Source organism: Oratosquilla oratoria, chromosome 12 (assembly GCF_046742065.1).
Source record: "Oratosquilla oratoria isolate Oo_2021 chromosome 12, ASM4674206v1, whole genome shotgun sequence".
In the NCBI taxonomy this organism is placed as follows: domain Eukaryota; kingdom Metazoa; phylum Arthropoda; class Malacostraca; order Stomatopoda; family Squillidae; genus Oratosquilla; species Oratosquilla oratoria.
In genome coordinates, this window is record NC_134788.1 from 5,694,732 (window position 1) to 5,717,871 (window position 23,140).

The following is a 23,140-nucleotide window of genomic DNA, read 5'->3' on the forward strand; positions in this document are numbered from 1 at the left end:
GCAGCTTTTTCACAAAAGGGTAGTCTTAAAAGGCATGTGATGATCAAGACAGGAAAGAAACCTTTTCAATGTGGTAATTGATGCAGAATTTTCAGAAAACTATTCTCTCCAAATCCATGTGACAATTCATACAGGAGAGAAGTCTTATTAGTGTGACTTTATTATACTGTGCTGCTTTCTCATGAAAGATTCATCCCAAGAACCATGTTATCACCCATACTTGAAAGACATTTTCTTGTCAGTGTAAGAGAGGGAGCTTTTGCAGGTGACAATACTCCTGCATTAAAACCATATTTGGTAGGGAAGCCTTCTCAGTGTGACTTTTTCTCTTCATCATTCTCATGTAAGAGTATCCTGAAGATAATTGTTAGTATTGTGGTCAGTGGCTTACCAGCACTTCTATCCATATGATCAACATGAAATCACTGTCAAATATAATATCTCCCATATTGGTCTAGTTAGTCAAGGTGAGTTCATATGTGTATGTAGTTTTCTTCAGCCATTCATGTTGCCAGCCTGTGTCATAAGTGTTTTTAGAATATGGGATATTTATAGTTTTATTAGTTCAATCAAGATTTGGTGTAGTGTGATTATTGTTTGAGGGGGCAGATGAGAGAAGTGTTTTGTAAATTGACTATTCTGATAGTATATAGGGAATCATGAAGCAACACACATAAATGATGGAAATAAAATTCTATTCCAGAACCCTAAATGCCACACACTCATGTCACAACAACACTCAGGCACCATCAGCTTTATAATTTAAGTACTGTTTGTATTTGTTTAGAACTAGCACAATGCATTCCAATGACATAGTATTTGTAAAACAAAATCAGATAGTATTTGTTATACAACTGACAGTATATAATGAAAAATTATAAATTGGGCTATTTTAAAGATATAAAGATTACAGTTAACTCCTGACAACTTGTATAGAATTAGTTTATTCATATGGCAATTAAAGTTTCTCCCTTGGTTTGTTTAGTCTAATGAGTCTGCATTAAATCAACATGATATTTTTTATTCTAAAATTATAAAATAAATAAATCACTTGTATCATGAATGTAAGTAATATGTTTTGGACAGTGAAAAAATGTAGAAAATATTGAATTATTTTCAACTTGTGTGAAATCCAAATGTACTGATGGTAAACTGTGACTTCAGTGAGTATATTTTTCTTGTTTATGGTGTAACTAATACTTTATCAATTGTATCTCCTTTTCATTAAAATGTTTATTACATTATAACTGCATTATGCTTCCACATATTACTTTATATCTTACTAATCATTAGTACTATTTCATATTCAGTTTTTATATATATTTTTTTCACAGTACACAAAAATAATCATAGGGTTTTCTTTGGTGTGTTTAGCATTACGAGACTATATTACAGCAATATAGCACTGTTCAAACTTGCCAAATTATTTTAGTATCTATTCAATAAAAGAATTTTTTTTTAAGATTGCGAAAACTCAAACTGTGTGAATGCTGGCCTACTTGGATTCCTTCAGATCTTTTAGCACTATCAGACCAATTACAGCTGTATAGAGATAAAAAAAAAAAAAAAAAAGTAAAATGGATTACGGATATTTTCAATATGCAAGAGGGGCTGAATGGAGAACTGAACGAAATTATCAACAAAAGATAGATCAGAGGAAAGAGAGAGAAATATGGATCATGTGGAGGAAGCTATTCAGAGAAGTAAAGGTACTAAAGGGGCCAAGCACAGACTAGCTTCAGAGGCAGCAAACAACTTCTTTGGAATATAGAAATGGAGAGAGTAGTAAGTGTAGAGACAGAATAAGAGTTTTTTTCCAGCAAGATTTTTACTTTTCAAAATTATGGCTGAGTAAATTCATCTGTTGACATTATTAGTGCACCAAAAATTACAAAGGAAAAGGTAGCATCTACTGTAAATAGTATGAAATAAAAACAAAAACAAAGGGAAGATGGCATCGTTGAGTAAATTCATCTGTTGCTATCAGTAGTGTACCAGAAGTTACAAAGGAAAAGGTAGCTTTATGTATGTAGTGTGAAATGAGAAAGAAAAGACCTAAGGGAAGATGGCATAGCGACAGATCATCTAAGAGTTGCAGGGAAAGAGGTTCATTATAGATGCGTGTGTTGAGTGTTAACCATCACCCTCAGTGGATCTTGTTATGCTTTTGTAGTTGTCTCATTTCTCACAGAGTAATTCATTGATGGTCTTTTTCAGTTTCAACCTATTCTATCTAAAGCTATAATTGTTTTTAATTATCTTTATTGCACATAGTTCCATGCAGATAAATTGCCAAGATCTTTTTCCTAATAATTCGTAATTTCCCTCGCCCTTTATCCTCCTCATTATTCTATTAGTATCCAAAAAAAAAAGAAAAAAGTTAATGTAGTTTGCCGTACCCTCCATCATATTTTTTTATAGCTCAAGAACAAGGTAGGTGCCAGTGAGGACCACTGTTGGACTCTGCTAGTTACTGTCTTTCACAATAACATCTAATCCTCTATCGTTTCTACAGGAAACATTTTATCCAATCATACAGATGATCTTAATGTTCTGTGTAGCCTTATAAAGTAGCAAATGGGCCTAGTGTTGATCTAAGAACATGCAATCCATCCAGCCCTCCCCCACTCACTCATTCAGTATATCAGTCACTCTTGAGTAAAACCTCAATAGGTTCGATACACGTGATCTTCAAGACGATGTCATGAGAGGCAATGAAGTCATATTCAAAAAAAGGTGACAAAAAGAAACCAAATAACTATAGGCCTATAAGTTTGACTTCAATCGTAGGAAAAATAATGGAAACTATCATCAGAGATGCTATCGAACATCATTTAGAAAGTAATCGTTTGATAAATGATAGCCAGCATGGTTTCAGACGGAAACGTTCTTGTGTGACTAACTTACTCGAATTCTACAACACAGTTATCTCGAATTATGACAAAAGAAACAATATAGATTTAATATATCTAGACTTTGCAAAAGCTTTTGATACCGTCCCACACGAAAGACTACTTACTAAATTAGCTTTACACGGAATAAGTGGTAGCCTATTAAGTTGGACTAGTAATTGGTTGAATGGTCGAAAATAGAGAGTTGTTTTAAATGGAAAAACTTCTAGATGGAAAAATGTTACAAGTGGAGTTCCTCAGGGTTCCGTTCTTGGGCCACCTCTATTCATAGTATATATAAATGATATAGATGATGGACTAAAATCTACTGTTTCCAAATTTGCTGATGATACAAAACTGTGCGGAATGGCAAATGATCACTTAAACCAATTAGATATTCAAGAAGATTTAGATCAATTACAGCAATGGTCTGAAAAGTGGCTAATGAAATTTAACACGAGTAAATGCAAGGTAATGCACATAGGTAAAAATAACAGTAAGTACGTTTACAAGTTATTTGGAAATTCGTTAACAAAAGTGGACAGTGAAAAAGATCTCGGCATAATTACCAGTAACGACCTCAAATCATCCAAGCAGTGTATTTCAGCCTCTGAGAAAGCAAATAAGATTCTGGGACTGATTGCGCGATCTTTTGATTTCAAAAGTTCATCACTCATTAACAAGCTATATAAATCGTTAGTTCGTCCACATTTGGAATATGCTGTTTCTGTATGGTCACCGAATCTCATTAAAGACATTGACAGACTGGAAAAAGTACAACGGCGAGCCACAAAATTGATTCCAAATATCAAAAATAAATTGTACAAAAATCGATTAAAACATATGGATCTGTTTTCTCTAAAAAAGCGTAGACTCAGAGGTGACTTGATACAGGTCTTAAGATTCTAAAGGGAATTGACAATATCCAAAGCGACCATATTTTCACATTGAATGAGAATCAGACAAGAAATAATGGTCTGAAACTATCCGGAAATAGATTCAATGTGGAAGTAGGCAGAAACAACTTTGCCAACCGTGTAGTTAATGAATGGAATAAACTTCCTGCACAGGTAGTGCAATGTAATTCAGTTCGAAGCTTTAAGACTCATTTAGATAAACACCTAAGCAATATGCTGTAATGATTATAATTTATTCTATATTATTTGTTTTTGTTTTGTTATCATTTGTCTGTTTGATTTTCATTTATTATTAGTTGTCAAATTATTATTATTTACTGTTTACCTGTTTGTTATTCAACTATACCTATGCATTTATTTATGTACTTTGTTTGTTGCATACATTATTATAGTTTTTTGTTATTATTATTTCATTATCATTATCATTTTTTTTTCGCATCCGACCTAGATATGGACCAAAAGGTCTCCTGTCGGCATGCTCCGCCTTTGTAATCCTTTGTAATGTCAATGACGTCATAGGAGTCGATGATCTCTGTTATGTCTTAGTTTTTCCGTGCGTGCCAATCAGTTTCTTTGTCAATATCTATCCTTAGTAAGGATAAACTAAACACATGCTTCCTATAATACCATATATTATATACTGTCTATGTTTACATCATGGCGCTTCAAGTGCGCGCGAAAATACCAACAAAACAAAAGCACTACAACCTCATGTAATGATGTCATAATTATCAGTACCAGAGAGTATTCAGTGATGACTTGGTTTCTGTTAACCAGCTGTGCTTAGTCATTCACTTTAATGGAACAACTGCTGATAATTGTGACGTGAGCAGGTGTTGAAACAAGCGCACAGCACCAAAATGCTAGAGAAATTGCATCTATAACTCTAGGAGATGACCCAAATGCGTATGATTTAGTTGAAGATGTAGTTAGGTTAGGTCAGTACAGTACTCACATGCTGTGTGTGTGTGTGTGTTCTCTCCTGTTTATCCCTTTAAAAATATATCACATTACAATACATCAAATCTAGAATAAAAACTTATCTCACAACGAAGTCAAAGTAGTATACAAATGATAATCTAGGAAAGTGTTTAAGCATTAAAGAATGTAGCGAGGACATGGGAAAAATTGATCACGAGTAAATAATACTATGGGGTTAAACGAGAGGGTTGCATTATTGATTGCATAGGAATGTGAAGATTGGAAGTAATGAGTGGAACTGCTCATGGACTTTACGTATATATATATATATATATATATATATATATATATATATATATATATATATATATATATATATATATATATATATATATATATATATATATATATTCAAAGACTAGCAGCCCCATAAGGACTAGTATGTCTGTGGCTGTTTGCATTTCCTATTTTCTACATTGCTTGGTAGCCATTTTACAATGGCTACCAACCACAACACACCTTTCGCTGCCAAACATTATTAACATAATTAAGGGGGAAAAGGAATCTCCCAAATGCAACGCACGATCCAACGTCTCAACATAACACCTCGTCCATCATAACTTGCATCTCAATTAATTCACTCACACCCACCGCCAAGTGGCCACACTCAAATATAAATATATTGTTAACGCGCACAATTGTAGAGACCAATTCTTTCTCTGGATAACTCGTTGTGAGGTCTCGCCAGTGGTTTACTCTCACCAGTTATTTTACAAGTGTATATTTTGCTATAGTTTAGAGAGAGTATTATTGGTGTTTCATTGTCAACCACACCTTCCGCTGTCGAACGTTATTAAGAATATATGACGAAAATGTCTCAATTACAACGTACGATCCAGCATTAATAGTGTGCTACCTACTGATATAATATTTCTTAATGCCAGGGCACATAATATCCAACTGAATATGTCAGATAGTTCCTATATTTTCTTTACCTTATCAATAAGAAGGGTTGATTAGAAGAATGAACACTTTCAACGAAATGGCTACAATCTCACCTTAATGTGGCATCTTGTGTTTGACTGGATCTCTCGTTGTGAGGACTCACCGGTGGGTTTCATTCGTCAGTCACTTTTAAGTATAGATATTGTGTAAATTATTCGAGTGCAATAATTGTTTTCTAAAACCTTCCGCTGTCAAACATCATTAAGGAAAAACGAAAAAAAAAGAAGTCACAAATGCAACACAGATTAGTGAAAAGAAGGGTCATAATTGTTTATAGCCGACGGGTACGAGATTACCAATTCCATGGAAACAATTTTGTTAGGTTCTGTGACTCAGTCTTATGTATTTATTTATCAACTATTTAATCAGTTAATCAGTCAAGGATTATATGTAATTGTTAGTTCTTGTTTATATGCAACACACTATCCAACACACTATCCAACGTCTCAACACAACACCTCGTCCATCATAACTTGCATACTTATTAATTTACCGGCATGTCAGCACATCCAAACATGAATAAATCTCGCGCGCATTGATGATGTGTGATGATCAGTTGGTATCACTTATATTAAATGAGACTCTATTCTACCAGTTAATCAATCAAGATTAATCCGTAATTGTTAGGTCTGATTAATGATATACATACGTACTATGTATTGTATAATTGAGAACTTGTGATTCTGTTATTATGAATCTCTTATTTATTATATGTATAATTCAGTGGTTGTTTCCTTTCCTTACACAGTTGGTAAAGCAGATGGAACTATTTCAAAAAAGGTGACAAAAAGAAACAAAATAACTATAGGGCTGTAAGTTTGACTTCAATCGTAGGAAAAATAATGGAAACTATCATCAGAGATGCTATCGAACATCATTTAGAAAGTAATCGTTTGATAAATGATAGCCAGCATGGTTTCAGACGGAAACGTTCTTGCGTGACTAACTTACTCGAATTCTACAACACAGTTATCTCGAATTATGACAAAAGAAACAATATAGATTTAATATATCTAGACTTTGCAAAAGCTTTTGATACCGTCCCACACGAAAGACTACTTACTAAATTAGCTTTACATGGAATAAGTGGTAGCCTATTAAGTTGGACTAGTAATTGGTTGAATGGTCGTAAACAGAGAGTTTTAAATGGAAAAACTTCTGGATGGAAAAGTGTTGCAAGTGGAGTTCCTCAGGGTTCCGTTCTTGGGCCACCTCTATTCATAGTATATATAAATGATATAGACCATGGACTAAAATCTACTGTTTCCAAATTTGCTGATGATACAAACTGTGCGGAGTGGCAAATGATCACTCAAACCAATTAGATATTCAAGAAGATTTAGATCAATTACAGCAATGGTCTGAAAAGTGGCTAATGAAATTTAACAGGTAAATGCAAGGTAATGCACATAGGTAAAAATAACAGTAAGTACGATTACAAATTATTTGGAAATTCGTTAACAAAAGTGGATAGTGAAAAAGATCTCGGCGTAATTATCAGTAACGACCTCAAATCATCCAAGCAGTGTATTTCAGCCTCTGAGAAAGCAAATAAGATTCTGGGACTGATTGCGCGATCTTTTGATTTCAAAAGTCCATCACTCATTAACAAGCTATATAAATCGTTAGTTCGTCCACATTTGGAATATGCTGTTTCTGTATGGTCACCGAATCTCATTAAAGACATTGACAGACTGGAAAAAGTACAACGGCGAGCCACAAAACTTATTCCAAATATCAAAAATAAATCATACGATAATCGACTAAAACACATGAATCTGTTTTCCCTAAAAAAGCGTAGACTCAGAGGTGACTTGATACAGGTCTTTAAGATTTTAAAGGGAATTGACAACATCAAAAGTGACAAAATTTTCACATTGAATGAGAATCAGACAAGAAACAATGGTCTCAAACTGTCCGGAAATAGATTCAATTTGGAAGTAGGTAGAAACAACTTTGCCAACCGTGTAGTTAATGAATGGAATAAACTTCCTACACAGGTAGTGCAATGTAGTTCAGTTCGAAGCTTTAAGAATCATTTAAATAAATACCTAAGTAAGATGCTGTAATGATTGAAAATTATCTTACATTGTTTGTTTTTGTTTTGTTATCATTTGTCTGTGATTTTCATTTATTATTAGTTATATGTCAATTTATTATTATTTACTACTTACCTGTTTGTTTATTATTTAACTATACCTATGCATTTATTTGTGTATTTTATTTGTTATTTACATTATAGTTTTTATTTATTGTTTTATTATTAATATGATTTTTTTTCGCATCCGACCTAGATATGGATCAAAAGGTCTCCTGTCGGCATGCTCCGCCTTTGTAATCCTTTGTGATCTTATAATGAGGGACGGACGTTTCGGCCACTGAGGTTTCAGCTAGAACTCTGCAGGGTGGGACGTTTCGGCCAGACCTCCTAATGTTGCTACTATTATTTATTAATTATTGAAAGAAAATATATTACTAAAATAATTAAAAAAAATACTTATATAACATTCCAAGTAAAAATATTTTTTGCACTTACTGTGTGGAAATGAAATGAAAATGCATTTTCACAAAGTGCAAATGAAATGAAATTTATAAAACAAGTTATCTAAATTGAAATTATTGTTTATCTATTATTGAAAGGAAATACATTATCAAAAGAAATGTTCAAAAATTACTTATATATCACTTCCAAGTAACAATATTTTTTGCACTTACAGTGTGAAAATGCATTGGAAATGCACTATATATGAAACAAATTATCTAAACTAAAATTGTGCAACTTTCATGTGTGGACTAAGATAAATGGTGTTATTATTGCACAAAAAAGTTGCCTGACAGTGATAATATATCATAAGGAGAATGTGCTGCATGTGTTAAGTAAAAATGTGTCATTGCCAATATGGTAATTCAGTTGAATGTGTGGATTAGGATTAGAAAAAGGTGTTATTCCCACCTTACATAGACCAAAGGGAGAGTTATGGCAGAGTAGAGTTAAACCAACTCTAAAGAGAGAAGAGTAGGAGATAAGAAAAAAGGTGTTATTCTCACATTATATAGATCAAAGGGAATTAAAGCAGAGTACAGGTTAATTTAACCAGCTATAAAGAGAGAAGAGTAGGAGATGAGTCTACATCAAAAGTGAGTTGAGTAGGGAGGAGTCTAAATCAAAGCAGTTCAAAGACTTTGGTCAAACCGTGAGACCCATTGAGTAGTTATCAGTATATATAGACTTGTAAAATGTTGAACCTATATACTGTATATTGATTCACTATCACACATATACCTCGTTTCAGCAGCACATCAATCAACTTAGTATGCGTCATACCAGACTTGTAATACAAGGTACCCTAGAGCCTCTAATCCCCCTATTCTTATCTTATCTATATTTTTATGATTGGTAATAATAAAGAAATAAAAAAAATAAAAACTTTAGTTCATTTGATAGTTATGTCCTATTCCTCTGAGATATTCTAAAGAGTTTCTTTCGCCATCGTCTTATTCGTGAACAATTGTTTTTATTCTTTCGTCCGCGTCTCAATATTCCCTAGCTTTGTTGATGGTGGGCAACCCGGTATCAACTGTTAAGAGTGCATAAGAGAGCTTTGATTTGATTTGAATTGATTTTATTTTATTCGGATACAATCATACATACAATAAAATACATGTAAGACTCATATTATACATAGTAAATATAATTGTACATCCGAGGATGGCACAGAAAGTCAAAAGACTTATTTCCACTGTGGTCCTCATAAAAAAAAAAAAAAAAAAAAAAAAACAAAAAAAAAAAAAAAAAAAAAAAAAAAAAAAAAAAAAAAAAAAAAAAAAAAGAAAAAAAAAACTAGGAAAAGATTGTCATAGTAAAAGGTTGACTAGAAAAAAAAGAAACGTCAAAATTGACTAACAGGAAAAATATGACTGTATAGACTAGAAAAAATATTACGTAGAAAAGTGACTAGCATAAAAGGTGTAAATTAAACATATAAGCTATTTTCCTCAGAGTAACAGTGGCAAGATATTAAATTGAGTTTGACTATTCGTATTCACTTTTTGGTGTCTGTTTTCCTTTGCTGTTTGTATCATTAGAAAAAGGGCGAATATGGCTTGTAACAGCTCTAAGAATTATTTGGACGACCGGCTCAGGCGTTGTGGGGGAAGAGATTTCACTTCTCACCGAATGGAGACTAATCTATAACAGATGAATGCAACCACTTGTTGCCGACTGTTCCTATTTTGTACCGTTTTAATCTTTTCATCCTGTTTTGTCTCCTTTTATGTTGTCTTTTTATTTAGAGGTTTTCATGACGAATAATACAGAATAAAGAATACAATACTATTATTACTACATCATGTGTCTAATAATCTTATTTCATGACGAAAATGCAATAAAGAATTGTCCATATATGAAAACCATTCTTACTGCATACAATGCATAATATTAATTTCTAATTGCGAGTTCTTTCATACATTGAAAAAAAAAAGTTGGGGCGCAACAACTTATATTGGGCAGTTGGGTCGCATGAACTATCGATGAAGTAGATTCGCCCAAATTTCTAGGGCGAATGGACTGTAAACCATTTATATATATATATATATATATATATATATATATATATATATATATATATATATATATCTGTATATATATATACATATATACATACATATATACAGTATAAACACACATATATATATATATACACATATATATATACATATATATATATATACATATATATATATATACATTATATATATATATACATATATATATATATATATATAATATTGTAAACATACGAGGTTGAAGGCTAAAGAGGATTCACTTTTGATTATTTTATTGCGTGTAGCTTCGATACAACGTACAATCTTTCTGTCTTCAAATTTGACGTATCTTAGTAGTTCTATTGTGGCCGACGTTTCGGAACTTCCTGGTTCCATCTTCTGGGCGATCTGAATCTGAATCTGAATCTCTAGGAAAGACCACCTCGCTTGCGCGGGATCGGTTTTTGTGGGAGGGGAAGAATGTCTGTAGGAAAATGAAAAAATAGTAGCGTAAAAAAGAGGGCTATTGCCACCGGGCGAATTGCGAGCCATTAGGGGTTTATTGGTGGTCGTGGCTCGGGAGAAATGGACCGGGAGCTTGGAGGGCAGCGCTTGACGCCGGGGTTAGGATTAGGATTAGGATCACCAACGAAAGTTTAGAAAATGGTAGGAGGCGTAGTAGTAGAGAAAGGTGGAAAAACGGAAAAATCTTTAGTGGGAGGTAAACTGAAATGAGAAGATGTAGAAGAGAAAGTTAGAAAGGAAGCGAATTTTAGTCGAAGAAAAAGTAAGTGTAGATGTTTGTGCGTGTGTTGTGGCACTGTTCGTGAGAGGTGTATGTGTGTATCTTACAAGAAGTGAGTTGAGTTCACTTCCCGCGTGTAGAGGGCGGTCCTGATAAGCCACAGGTGGGGCGAGCGTAGCCTGTTTTTCCCCAGGGTTTGGGTTTGAAGTCCTGTAGAGCTGATCCAGTGGCGGTGCGAGGGGGGGAGGGGGGCAGACGGGCGGTGCACACCCGCCTGCCGACGTCAACGAAGATATCGGTCCGTAACCAGACCGGCAGCGGCAAAGGAGATAACTCCTCGCCACCACCGCTGGCGAGCACGTTCCTGATGAGCCACAGGTGGGGCGAGCGTTGCCTGTTTATCCCTAAGTTGGGTTTGGGTTCCAGAAGATCTGGATTCTGGATTCCAAGGAAAGACCACCTCGCTTGCGCGGGATCGGGTTTTGTGGGAGGGGAAGAATGTCTGTAGGAAAATGAAAAGATAGTAGTGTATAAAAGAGGGCTATTGCCACCGGGCGAATTGCGAGCGATTAGGGGCTTATTTGTTGTCGTGGCTTTAGGAGAACTGGGCTAGGAACTTGGACGGCGGCGCCAATGCCGGGAGGAAGAGCATATTATATCACCAACGAAAGTTTGGAAAATGGTAGGAGACGTAGTAGGAGAGAAAGGGGGAAAAACGGAAAAATCTTTAGTGGGAGGTAAACTGAAATGAGAAGATGTAGTATAAGAGAAAGTGAGAAATTGTACCACAACTTCGACTTTGCCCTGCCGTTCACAAGGTTGCTCTGCAACTACCTGGACGACAGGTCAATAAGAATAAAGTGGCGGGGCTGTCTGTCCCAACCTTTTGTGCCGAAGGCTGGAGTACCGCAAGGGTCAGTCCTTGCCCCCACTCTGTACAATCTATATACGAATGACCTGCCAGAGCCGGCTTATCCTCGCAACCAGGCTCTAACTCTTTCGTATGCGGACGACACTAACCACATAAGCAGACACAAAACGCTGCAGGGAGCGTTACACGTAATGCAAAACATCCTAGACGGGGCACACGCGTGGGAGCAACAGTGGCGCATTAAGACCAACGCGTCGAAATGCAATGCTGTATACTTCTGCTGCAAACGAACCAACAGAACAATCACAAACACTCCTCTTAAAATAAACAACACGAACATCCCAGCGAAGGACCATACCCGTGTGCTGGGTAGCACACTTGATAATGGCCTTACCTGGACCCCACACTTCCGCAAGCAGTGAGCAAAGGCTAGGGCTGTGCTGGGTAAGCTCAGACGCTTCAAAACTGCAACACTGAGAACCAAACGTCGATTGTACCTAGCCCTCGTCAGACCGATTCTGTGCCAGTCCCCGGGACTAAGCCAGCTGACATGTGCCACTAATAACTACGAGCATCAGAAGGTTCAGAATGCCGCTGTCCAGTTCATCACGGGCTCGCGATGGAGCGACTTCAGAACCACTGAGTCTCTACACCAAATTTCCAACATCCGTCCACTCAACCAACACAAACACAAACTTCACTCAAGACACCTAGAAAAACTGCACGCCAAACACAAACATCTGATACAACATATTACACCTAGACCACACCGTACAGACTATCTGTCAGCTGCGCCCGTCCCACGTGCGGTGTACACGATAAGACGTGTATAACCGCACCTACAAGTAACACACTCCTTCACCAGCTTGACTGGTGATAACCGCAATAATGTAATAATAATAATAGTAATGGTAATAATGATAATAATAATAATAATAATATCGCTACTCAAACCCGACCTGGGGTAAAACAGGAATTCTCATGCCTTACCTGGGGCTACTTAGGAGCGCCCTCTACACGCGGGAAGTGAAATCTACTCACTAACCGTAAATTACACACATACACCTCTCACGAACATAGCCGCATCCCACGCACAAACATATACACTCCCTTTATCTTCGACTAAAATTCGTTTCCTTTCTCACTTTCTCTTATACTACATCTTCTCATTTCAGTTTACCTCCCACTAAAGATTTTTCCGTTTTTCCCCCTTTCTCTCTGATGTGCATTGTCTGTGGATGTCGTATTTATTCATGGAGTTGGGATCATAAGGCTTCTTGCAGGAAGAGGTCTCCTCTGATTGGTTGCCTAGGACCAATAGGGGATCCGGGTTACTGAAGGTCTGGGAGACCTTTCCCAGTGCGTGTAGTGATTCTGTCTGTGTTCAGTCTCTTCATGGATGGTAAGACGCGCAGGTCTTCGGTCTGGATGTTGATGTTAGGATGGTTATCTTGTATGTATATGGCTTCCAGGAACAGTAGCCGTCGGGGATCCGATTCCCTGTCTATGATTGTCGTGTTATTGTCTAGGTCTTTTCTTGTTAGTGCTTTGTTGTGGGAAGAGGTATAGTGTGACTTGATTGATCCGTTGGACAGGTGGCATGTTAGGCGTCGTGTTAATTGTGTTGTTGTCATATTAATGTAAGTGTGAGATCCACACGCCTCACTATTGCATTTATATTGGTATACAACGTGGTCTTGTTGTAGTGTTGTTTTTGTGGTGGTGGGTTGGTTACGGATAATCAATTGGGCTGTTTTCTTAGTATTGTAATAGATGATGAGTTGGATTTGTTTTTCGGGGTCTGTTGTCTGTATGTTCTTGTTTATGATTTCTTTTAAAATCTTTTCATCTGTTTTGTATTCTGTTGACATGTAATTCTTGTAATATAGCTTGATGGAGTTTTTGTTGTTAGGTGTCGGGTTATCTTCTTTTGTGTACCATTTGTCTAGGATCTTTTTTGTGATGTGTGTTACGTCTGAATTTGTGTATCCATTGTTAACCAGGACCTGAGTTAGTCTCTCCAGTTCTTGGTGTGTATTTCTCCATGTGGAGCAGTGTGAAAGTGCTCTTCTGACATATGCGCCGATAGTGGTGTGTAAGTACCTGGAAGGACACTAACTTTTTCTATTCAGGCATAGTCCAGGGTTTGTCGATTTTGTGTAAACTGTTATCAGGAAGCCTGTCTGCTGTGCTGTGACGAGGATGTCAAGGAAAGGGAGGTGTCCATTGTTAGCTTCTTCAGAGGTGAATTTAAGTCCTATATATATACATATATATATACACACACACACATATATATATATATATATATATATATATATATATATATATATATATATATATATACATATATATGTATATATACATATATATATACATATATATATATGTATATATATACACACATATATATACATATATAAATATACATATATATATACATATATATAAATATATATGTATATACATATATATATATACATATATGTATATATATATACATAAATATATATATATATATATATATATATATATATATATATATATACAATATAAAGTTAAGTAACCATCACATAACTTCTTTTACTTAGTTACCACACCATGATTTCCATGTCGAGATCATGATCTTTGAGTTTAACTTCAACCATCTCCTTTTCTTGAGATACTTCACTTTCATATGAGCGCTACAGTCTCAACTGATTCTTCCTTGACATTTTCCTGAGAGTGCAATACAGTGGACACACTTGGCATGTGGTACAGTTAGTACTCATCGAAACTGCACTAAAGGAAGAAATAGACATGGAGAGAAATGAAAAGCATAGGAAAGGAAGATTGATGTATAACAAAACGGACTTTGCAAAACTAAAGATATTCTTCCGGAATGCAAAATGGGAAAGATTCTATATGGAAGAGACAAAAGTGGATGAGAAATGGAATATCTTGATGGAAAATTACAATGAAGGGGTAAACAGGCATGTACCAAGACAAAAGCGAGAGAGAGTACATCAAATGTTGGTTCAACAAAAGATGCAGTGAGGCAAAAGACAGAAGGGACAAAGCTTGGAAATGGTGGAGAAAAAAAACCCACAGTAAATGGCAAATTTATATAAACTACAGAAATAAGTAGGTTAATGTGAGAAGAAAGGAGAAAAGGAACCATGAAAAGGATATTATACATAAGTGCAAAGATCAACCCAAACTATCTATCAATATGTGAATGGTAAACTTAAAAACAAACAGGAAATAGTGAAACTACGCCAAGGAAATATAGAATACACAGAGGAATTAGAAATGGCCCAAGTCATGAACAATCACTTTAAATCTGTCTTCACTTGAGAGAAAATACAAAATTGGGACGAAGATAATAACAAGCAACCTCCCCACATGAGTGAGTTTACAATAAGACAAAAAGAAATATCAGAACACCTATCAAAACTTGACGCCAGAAAATCACATGGCCCGGATGGTATTGCAAATTGGATTCTAAAGGAATGCAAAGAAGAACTAACGGACAAAATACACATCATAATAAATAGCTCACTCAAAGAAGGAAAGATACCTAATGACTGGAAAAATGCTAACATTGTACCAATATATAAAGGAGGAAACAAGGAAGAACCCACCAACTATAGGCCAGTATCACTAACAAGCACTATAGCCAAAATTTGTGAGAAAATAATCAAGAATAGATGGATAAAACATCTGGAAGACAACGACATAATAAACCCAAGACAATTTGGGTTCAGACAAGGAAGATCATGCACCACAAACTTAATATGCTTCTACTCAAGACTAATAGACATAGTGCAAGAAAGAAATGGATGGGCTGATTGTGCATTCCTAGACTTGCAAAAAGCTTTTGACAAAGTACCACACAGAAAATTACTAAAAAAAAAAAACTGGAACACATAGAAGGAATACAAGGGAACCTACTAAAATGGATGGAGGACTTCCTGACTGGTAGATAGATGAGAGTAGTGCTCAGGGAAAATTATTCAGATTGGAAAGAGGTGATCAGTGGAGTACCGCAAGGATCTGTATTGGCACCAATAATGTTTGCCATTTATGTGAATGACATAGACGAGGATGTGAAGTGTTACATGAGCTTCTTTGCTGAGGACGCCAAACTGTTAAGGAAAGTAGAAACTGATAAGGACTGTGAAGCACTGCAGGAAGACCTGAATAAGGTATGGAACTGGAGTCAGAAATGGGAAGTGGACTTTAATACTAAGAAGTGTAGCATAATAGAGTTTGGAAAAAGCAAAAACAGAATATTAGGAAAATATGCAATTGGAACCAAGGAGGTAAAGAAGGCAGGATCCGAATAATATTTGGGGGTAATTATCACAAACGACTTGTCCTATGATAAACAGATTAACAAAATTGTCGGGGAGGCTTACAACTTGCTAAGATCAATGAAAGTGGCATTTGCATACTTGGACGAAGACATGATAAAAAAAAATATTGGTTACATTGATAAGGCCTAGACTAGAGCATGCGGCGACATTGTGGTCACCCAGTACCAAAAAAATATATATATATAATAGAAAGAATCCAGAGAGCAGCAACAAAAATGGCACCTGCACTTGCAAACCTATCGTATGAGGAGAGATTGGCTAAACTAGAGTTACCGACCATCTACAGAATCATGAAAGGCACAGAGATACTCGATAGAGAGGACTTACTAAACTAGGACATGAGAAACACAAGAGGACATGGAAAGAAAAAAAAACAGCTACAGAAGAGAACTGAAGAAAAACAGTTTTCCACATAGAGTGGTGGACACTTGGAACAAACTGGATAATGAAATAGTATGCGCAAAAACCATTCATGAGTTTAAAAGCAAACTAGACACTTCGAGATACAAAGGCGGGACACCACGAGCATAGCTCCCCTTCTCGCAAAATACAACTAGGTAACGGCTTCTTCCCCCTTATGACGATTTCGGCACCTTGGAAATGACGTGAACTAAAGGATCCGAATACAACAAATGAAACTCTTCCTTAGGACTGAAACTGCCTCTCTAACAAGACACCTGATTATACGAATACTAATAACAATGCCGGCGTCGATAATGTTGGTAATAAAACCGCTCTTCGCCAAGCGATTCCCTTCGGCTGTGCCCCCTTCCTCCTTCGTTGGTGCAAAAAGGGGCGAAACCCAAACCCGCCCACTCCTCCTTTGCCGGACGAACCCGGGGTGTGACCGCGGTGGCGGCCAGCCACACCTTCTAGACTCGCACACATACAGGGCACACTCACGACCCGATTCACGCGTCAGGGTTACATTCCCCACCCTCTGACTTCCGCCATCTGCCCCATTCGCAACTACTTCCGTTTTGGGGATAAACAATACATGATATCTTTCGCCCCTCTCAAGGGCAGCAGGCGGTGCAAAAACGAATTCAGGACGCTCAGAGGTTGCCGAGCTTATTGCAATACGGCTCTCATTAACGTCTTTTATCTCAACGGTGCCAGCACCTGGTGCATCCATGCGATGGACACAAATATTCCTATCACTCGAAAGGAAGGAAATAAAAAAATGACGCACATGCGGCTTCCATGTCCATTTGCGTCCATTCGGGGAAATGCGAAAACGGGAAAGCCGCCCTTTCCGGGGTTGCCCCCTCATTCCTCCCCTGGCAGGATGTAGTGGCCGCCTCCTCCCTCCCTTGGCAGGATGCAGTGGCGTGGTCCTCGGGAGCGTCGATGGGTCGGCGCCCCGGATGGCCGTCAGGATGTGGATGCACTCCGTGTGGGTCAGCACGTTCGTGCCGACCACGTGGTCCACGAACTCGTCGCAGGACATGTCGAGGAACCGCACCTCCCTCAGCAGGTCGTCCCCGACCTCCTCCCGGAGTGCACTCCCCGACGGCTCCTCCTGCTGTTCTAGCTGGGCTTTTCCCCTGCGACCAACGAGAGGCACAGAGATCGCATTAGCGTACGGGCTTGGTGAGCGACTACCAAATCAAACACTGTGCAAAGGGCGGAGAGGAATGGAATGGTCGCCACGAGTGCGTGTACTTACCAGGCAATCAGTCCTCTGAAGGGAACAACCTTGGAGGAGAAGGCCAGGGTCTCGTCCGTCAGCAAAGACCTCAATCTTTCCTTGCTCAGACGAGACACGGTCTCAGGCAGCATGATGGCGTCGGGGTCGCGGTCCAGTATCTGTGGGTCAGACAGGTCATGCTTCTGAACATGTCGAAGATTCCAAGGGACGGGCGACAACTAACGCCACCGAACGTGCAATGCCACCGTCAGTCAGAGTGTGAGCTTGGGCCACGCAGGGTGACGGCTCCGGCAGAAGGAAAACACTGGGGGTGCAAGCTCCTCATCTCCTCCACGACTGCTTATCAACCCACCTCGGGGTCAAAGGTTCCCCGTGCACTTTGTCGCCGCGCTTCCTTACGTTCTGATGCAAAGCGAGACGTCTTTCAACCAAGAGGGCTTTGAACCCGAGCTCCAAGTGTAGATATCACCATTTTACCCAAAAGGAACACCAGCCACGACATCAGGAAACAGACCCACGTACCTCTTTGCACTTCCTCTTCAGCGCCTCGTCTTCTTTTGGGGGTTGCCTCCTTCCCCTGGCAGGATGCAGAGGCATGGTCATCGGGAACGTCGAGGGGTCGGCGCCCCGAATGACACACTGGATGTGGATGCACTCCGTCTGGGTCAGCACGTCCGTACCGATCACGTTGTCCACGAACTCGTCGCAGGACATGTCGAGGAACCGCATCTCCTTCAGCAGGTCGTCCCCTATCTTCGCCCGGAGTGCACTCCCCGACGGCTCCTCCTGCTGTTCTAGCTGGGCTTTTCCCCTGCGACCAACGAGAGGCACAGAGATCACTTTAGCGTACGGGCTTGATGAGCGACTACCAAATCAAACACTGTGCAAAGGGTGGACACGAATGGAACGGTCGCCACGAGTGCGAACACTTACCAGGCAATCAGTCCTCTGAATGGGACAACCTCCGAAGAGAAGGCCAGGGTCTCGTCCGTCAGCAAAGCCCTCAAGCCTTCTTTGCTCAGACGAGACACGGTCTCAGGCAGCATGACGGCGTCGGGGTCGCGGTCCAGTATCTGTGGGTCAAACAGGTCATGCTTCTGAACATGTCGACGAATCCAAGGGACGGGCGACAATTGACGCGACCGAACGTGCAATGCTGCCGTGCTTCCTTACGCTCTAATGCAAAGCGAGACGTCTTTCAATCAAGAGGGCTTTGGACCCTAGGTCCAAGAAGTGTAGGTATCACCATTTTACCCAAAAGGAACACCAGCCATGACATCAGGAAAGAGACCCACGTACCTCTTTGCACTTCTTCTTCAGCGCCGCGTCCTCATAAAGAACCGAAGTCTCCAGCAGTGCCGGCATCATCTCCCCCTTCACGTTGGAAGCGATGTACTGAAAACAAAATGATAGAGTTTGCCTAAGTAAATGTGAAAAGTCGAGTGTATCATGGTTCGCTATTGCATCTTTGTCCACAGAGAGGCCCGTCTGCTGCCGTGGTGTTCAATAATGACGTCCAAAACAAGGCATCGTCCGAATTGCCACACACTCAACCAATCATCTGGTCTTGCTTACCATACTATCACAGCAAAAGAAGAAGAGAAAGAAGACGAATAGGAACATGAAGAGGAAGACGAAAAGGAAGACGAAGAGGAAGACGAAGAAGAAAAAGACGAGGACAAGGAAAAATAAAACGAAGGAGGAAAAGACTGGGATTCGAACCCTTGCCTGAGTGGCTTGTATTTTATAAGACGAAGACAACATGACCCTACAAAACGGAACGACTTAGTTCACGGCCTGATCACTCCGTCGAGGGCACCTGGGTGAAACCCAGTATGTATTGTATTTCATCAAATCTTTTACGCAGGCTAGTCTTCCGACATGTGTATTGTGTCATTATGACATTTGGGACGAGGGTACGGTCTTCGTCTTATAAAAAGCAAGCTGTTCAGGTAAGGGTTCGAATCCCAATAGGAGATTTTATTTCCAAATGTCATAATGACACAATACATATATTCATATGTATACATATGTGTGTAAGGTGGATGTTATAACACTTTCATTCCACTGTTGGAAATATAACACACACACACACACACACACACACACACACACACACACACACACACACACACACACACACACACATATATATATATATATATACTCTATATATATATATATATATATATATATAATGTATATATACATATATACATATATATATATACAGACATATATATATATATATATATATATATATATATATATACAGAGCCCTTACATGCCTAAGTGCTGACCCATGTCATATGCCCCTGAAGCCATGGTCGTGATGAGTAAAGGTTCTCTGTGACAGACGGCGCGAATCTGTCTGTAAAGATGACATCTGGGGATTTTCATGCTGTTTTTTTTTTTTTTTTTTTTTTGAGGGCATGTGGGTTGTTTACTATTTTTCATAATTATTTTTTTGTCGACAGGCTGAAGAAATGGGGCTTGCTTTCTGTGTCATTTTAAGAGAAGAAGACGGTGGTGAAAGGGGACCCGCTCAAGGTTATATATATCTAAACCAGTGTGAGCCCCTACCATTGATTCTGATAAAGTTTTCTTTTTCTAATAACTTCTTTTTCTAATATGAACAACATAGAGGTCTCGCTATGGGTAGTCCTTTAAGTGCAGTGATGGCCTCTCTATATATGGAGTTATTAGAAAAAGAAAACTTTATCAGAATCAATGGTAGGGTATCACACTGGTTTAGATATGTAGACGACGTCCTCGCAATCATCCCCGAAAACACCAATGTAAATAATAAAGTGAGAATGCTTAACGCGGTCAACAGCGATATTCAGTTCACCGTAGAAGAGGAACAAAACGGACAATTGCCCTTCCTAGATACATTAATACGACGAGTGGGAAAAACTGTAACTTTCTCAGTATACAGAAAGGAAACAAACAAAGAGGATTTAGTACATTACTTCTCCGCACATGATGATAGGACAAAGAGTGGTATAGTAATAGGATTTTTTCTCAGGGCACTACGAATCTGTAGTAATGAATACCTAGAAGGCGAATTTGATTACATTATGAAAACCTTTGACAAACTTGGATATCCAGAGGGAATGTTGAAAAGAACAAAAAGAAAAGCAATAAATATTTACAATCGCGGAAAGAAAGAGAAATGATAAAAAATAATACCAATTTTATATCAGTACCTGGCTCAGAAACGTCATCAATTATAATAGACAAATATTTAACAAAATCAGGTATAAACATAGCTAAAATAACTAACAACAGGATAGGTGATTTAATAAAGACTTCCGAAAAGAGAACCAATTCCGAAAACAGCGTCGTATACAAAATCCCGTGCAATAGTTGCTCAATGGCTTATTTTGGCGAATCGTCAAGAGGATTAGAAAAAAGAATTTATGAACATAAAAACGACATAAAAGCACATAGGACATCTAATTCTTTAGTAGTTCATGCGGAAAAATTCAATCATTTACCAAACTGGAGAGAAGCTGAAGTGCTACATAAAGGTTTTGATAAATTCACTAGAAGAATTGTTGAATCATCATATATTTCAACTAATAATTCATCGAATCATCGAGGAGGGTTTATCAATTTAGCTAAACAAACTAATACTTTAATTCTAAAACACGCCAGAAAAACGACCTTTCCCAAGTGTCCGAAAAGGTAATTAGATTTAGTACATAAACTTCAATTGCAGTTCTACATACACTCTCTGAAGAAGTTCTACGCGAACGAAACGTTAGAGTGTTTAGGGTTCCGAACCTTCCCCTGTGTTTATGTTCTCCATCATCCAAATAATTTGTCTAAAATACTTATCAATATATACATATATATATATATATATATATATATATATATATATATTTATATATTTATATATATATATATATATATATATATATATATATATATATATATATATATGATCATCAGTCAGTGCCAACAGTGTATTGGACATCATGTATGGATTATGCAGTATAAGCATGTGTAAGTTGCACCAGGTTGCAAGATTAAAGACATATTTTTGTGGCAAAGAATATTCGTGTAACCCATTAGTTTGAACCAAACTGTAAACCAACTTGCAGTTTTATTCTGACAATGTATACAAAAAAAAATGACTGAAAAGTACAAATATATGATGTTGAGAGTATTGGGGGCTACTGATTTTTTTTTTTGGGGGGGGGTTAAGCCCCTACATAACCCCTCCGTGGCTACAGGCCTGGGTGGATGGGCTCCAGCTATGTTCCACACATCAACAGCATTATTTCACATACACAGATGAATGTAGCAATTCAACAAGATAAAAACTTTTTTGTAGATAGATCACTCAGATAATTTGAGGAAGATCAGACAGGATATTTAGGGCAAACGGATCCCCCATACCTGCAGGTTCCATCAGGTACTTGTGGGCCAAGGTGTACACCTCGAGAGCCTCTTCAACAGACTCCAGGTCCATCCGGTCCAGGTACGTGTGCTCCAGAAGCTTCCGGAAGACCTCATGGGGATCCTCTGGAAGGTTGAGCTGCTTACCGGTAGTAGCCATGGGTCCCATCAGCATGGCGCCGAACACGGGGGACTTCATGGACAGGATCATCCTGTGGGCCTGAGGGAGTCACGGATTACATCCAAAGCCTTCATCAGGGGCAACGCGCGTGAAAGCACCACCCACCCTGCTCAAGGAGTGCAAGATGTTCAAGGCGAAAATCCACACTTACCTTGATGCAAACCCCTTCTAGAAAGATGATGTCCAAGTCGCTGTACTCGCCCGAGGTGTACAAGTACTCCAAGCATTCCATGTTGCCCCTCACGACCATCTGCCATGGCTGCCCGCCCAAGGTTCCCGTTTCGACCATGTTGCTGCCTGGAAATGTCAATTGGTTTAGCTGTGCGTCAACAAAGGTGCGCGGACGGTCGGTGGCAGTCTCCCTCCCTAGCATCGACAATAAATGAGAAATTTCTTATTTATTGTCTCATATCATTTACATTTTTTTATAGTGTGTACCTATCCATTGTCCTCAATTATTAAGGTTGATCATGATGATGTCTTATTAATGACGAAACTTTTAAATAAATAAAAGTTTATGGAACCTAATTTACCCTCAACCTTTTGAAGGAAAAATAATTATTGTAAAGGCTGAGAATGCTACAAAGAAGTTCAACAATTATACGTGCACACACACACACACACACACACACAAACACACACAAA

At 38.2% G+C, this 23,140-nt stretch overlaps 2 protein-coding genes across 2 annotated transcripts; both read right to left on the reverse strand.

Annotated features, from left to right (window-relative positions):
• Nucleotides 1–17,849: 17,849 nt before the first annotated feature.
• Nucleotides 17,850–19,296, reverse strand: LOC143030529 (BTB/POZ domain-containing protein 6-A-like). The gene is made up of 4 exons (XM_076193675.1): nt 19,204–19,296; nt 18,838–18,977; nt 18,427–18,715; nt 17,850–18,062 (listed from the first exon to the last, which is right to left on the reverse strand). The coding sequence occupies exons 1-4, from the start codon at nt 19,270–19,272 to the stop codon at nt 17,919–17,921; spliced, it is 642 nt and encodes a 213-aa protein (XP_076049790.1). The 5' UTR covers nt 19,273–19,296; the 3' UTR covers nt 17,850–17,918.
• Nucleotides 19,297–22,258: 2,962 nt separating this feature from the next.
• Nucleotides 22,259–22,799, reverse strand: LOC143030173 (BTB/POZ domain-containing protein 2-like). The gene is made up of 2 exons (XM_076193336.1): nt 22,647–22,799; nt 22,259–22,534 (listed from the first exon to the last, which is right to left on the reverse strand). The coding sequence occupies exons 1-2, from the start codon at nt 22,782–22,784 to the stop codon at nt 22,259–22,261; spliced, it is 414 nt and encodes a 137-aa protein (XP_076049451.1). The 5' UTR covers nt 22,785–22,799.
• Between the last annotated feature and the right edge of the window lie 341 nt (nt 22,800–23,140).

Bases quoted from the DNA above. Each gene is read 5' to 3' on its own strand.
- LOC143030529 (XM_076193675.1), bottom strand. From the start codon at position 19,272: ATGATGCCGGCACTGCTGGAGACTTCGGTTCTTTATGAGGACGCGGCG. The intron at 18,716-18,837 runs GTAAGTGTTCGC...CGTTGGTCGCAG, and splicing joins TTCAGAGGACTGATTGCCTG to GGGAAAAGCCCAGCTAGAAC. The intron at 18,063-18,426 runs GTACGTGGGTCT...TCTGACCCACAG, and splicing joins TGAAGAGGAAGTGCAAAGAG to ATACTGGACCGCGACCCCGA.
- LOC143030173 (XM_076193336.1), bottom strand. From the start codon at position 22,784: ATGGTCGAAACGGGAACCTTGGGCGGGCAGCCATGGCAGATGGTCGTG. The intron at 22,535-22,646 runs GTAAGTGTGGAT...TGACTCCCTCAG, and splicing joins TAGAAGGGGTTTGCATCAAG to GCCCACAGGATGATCCTGTC.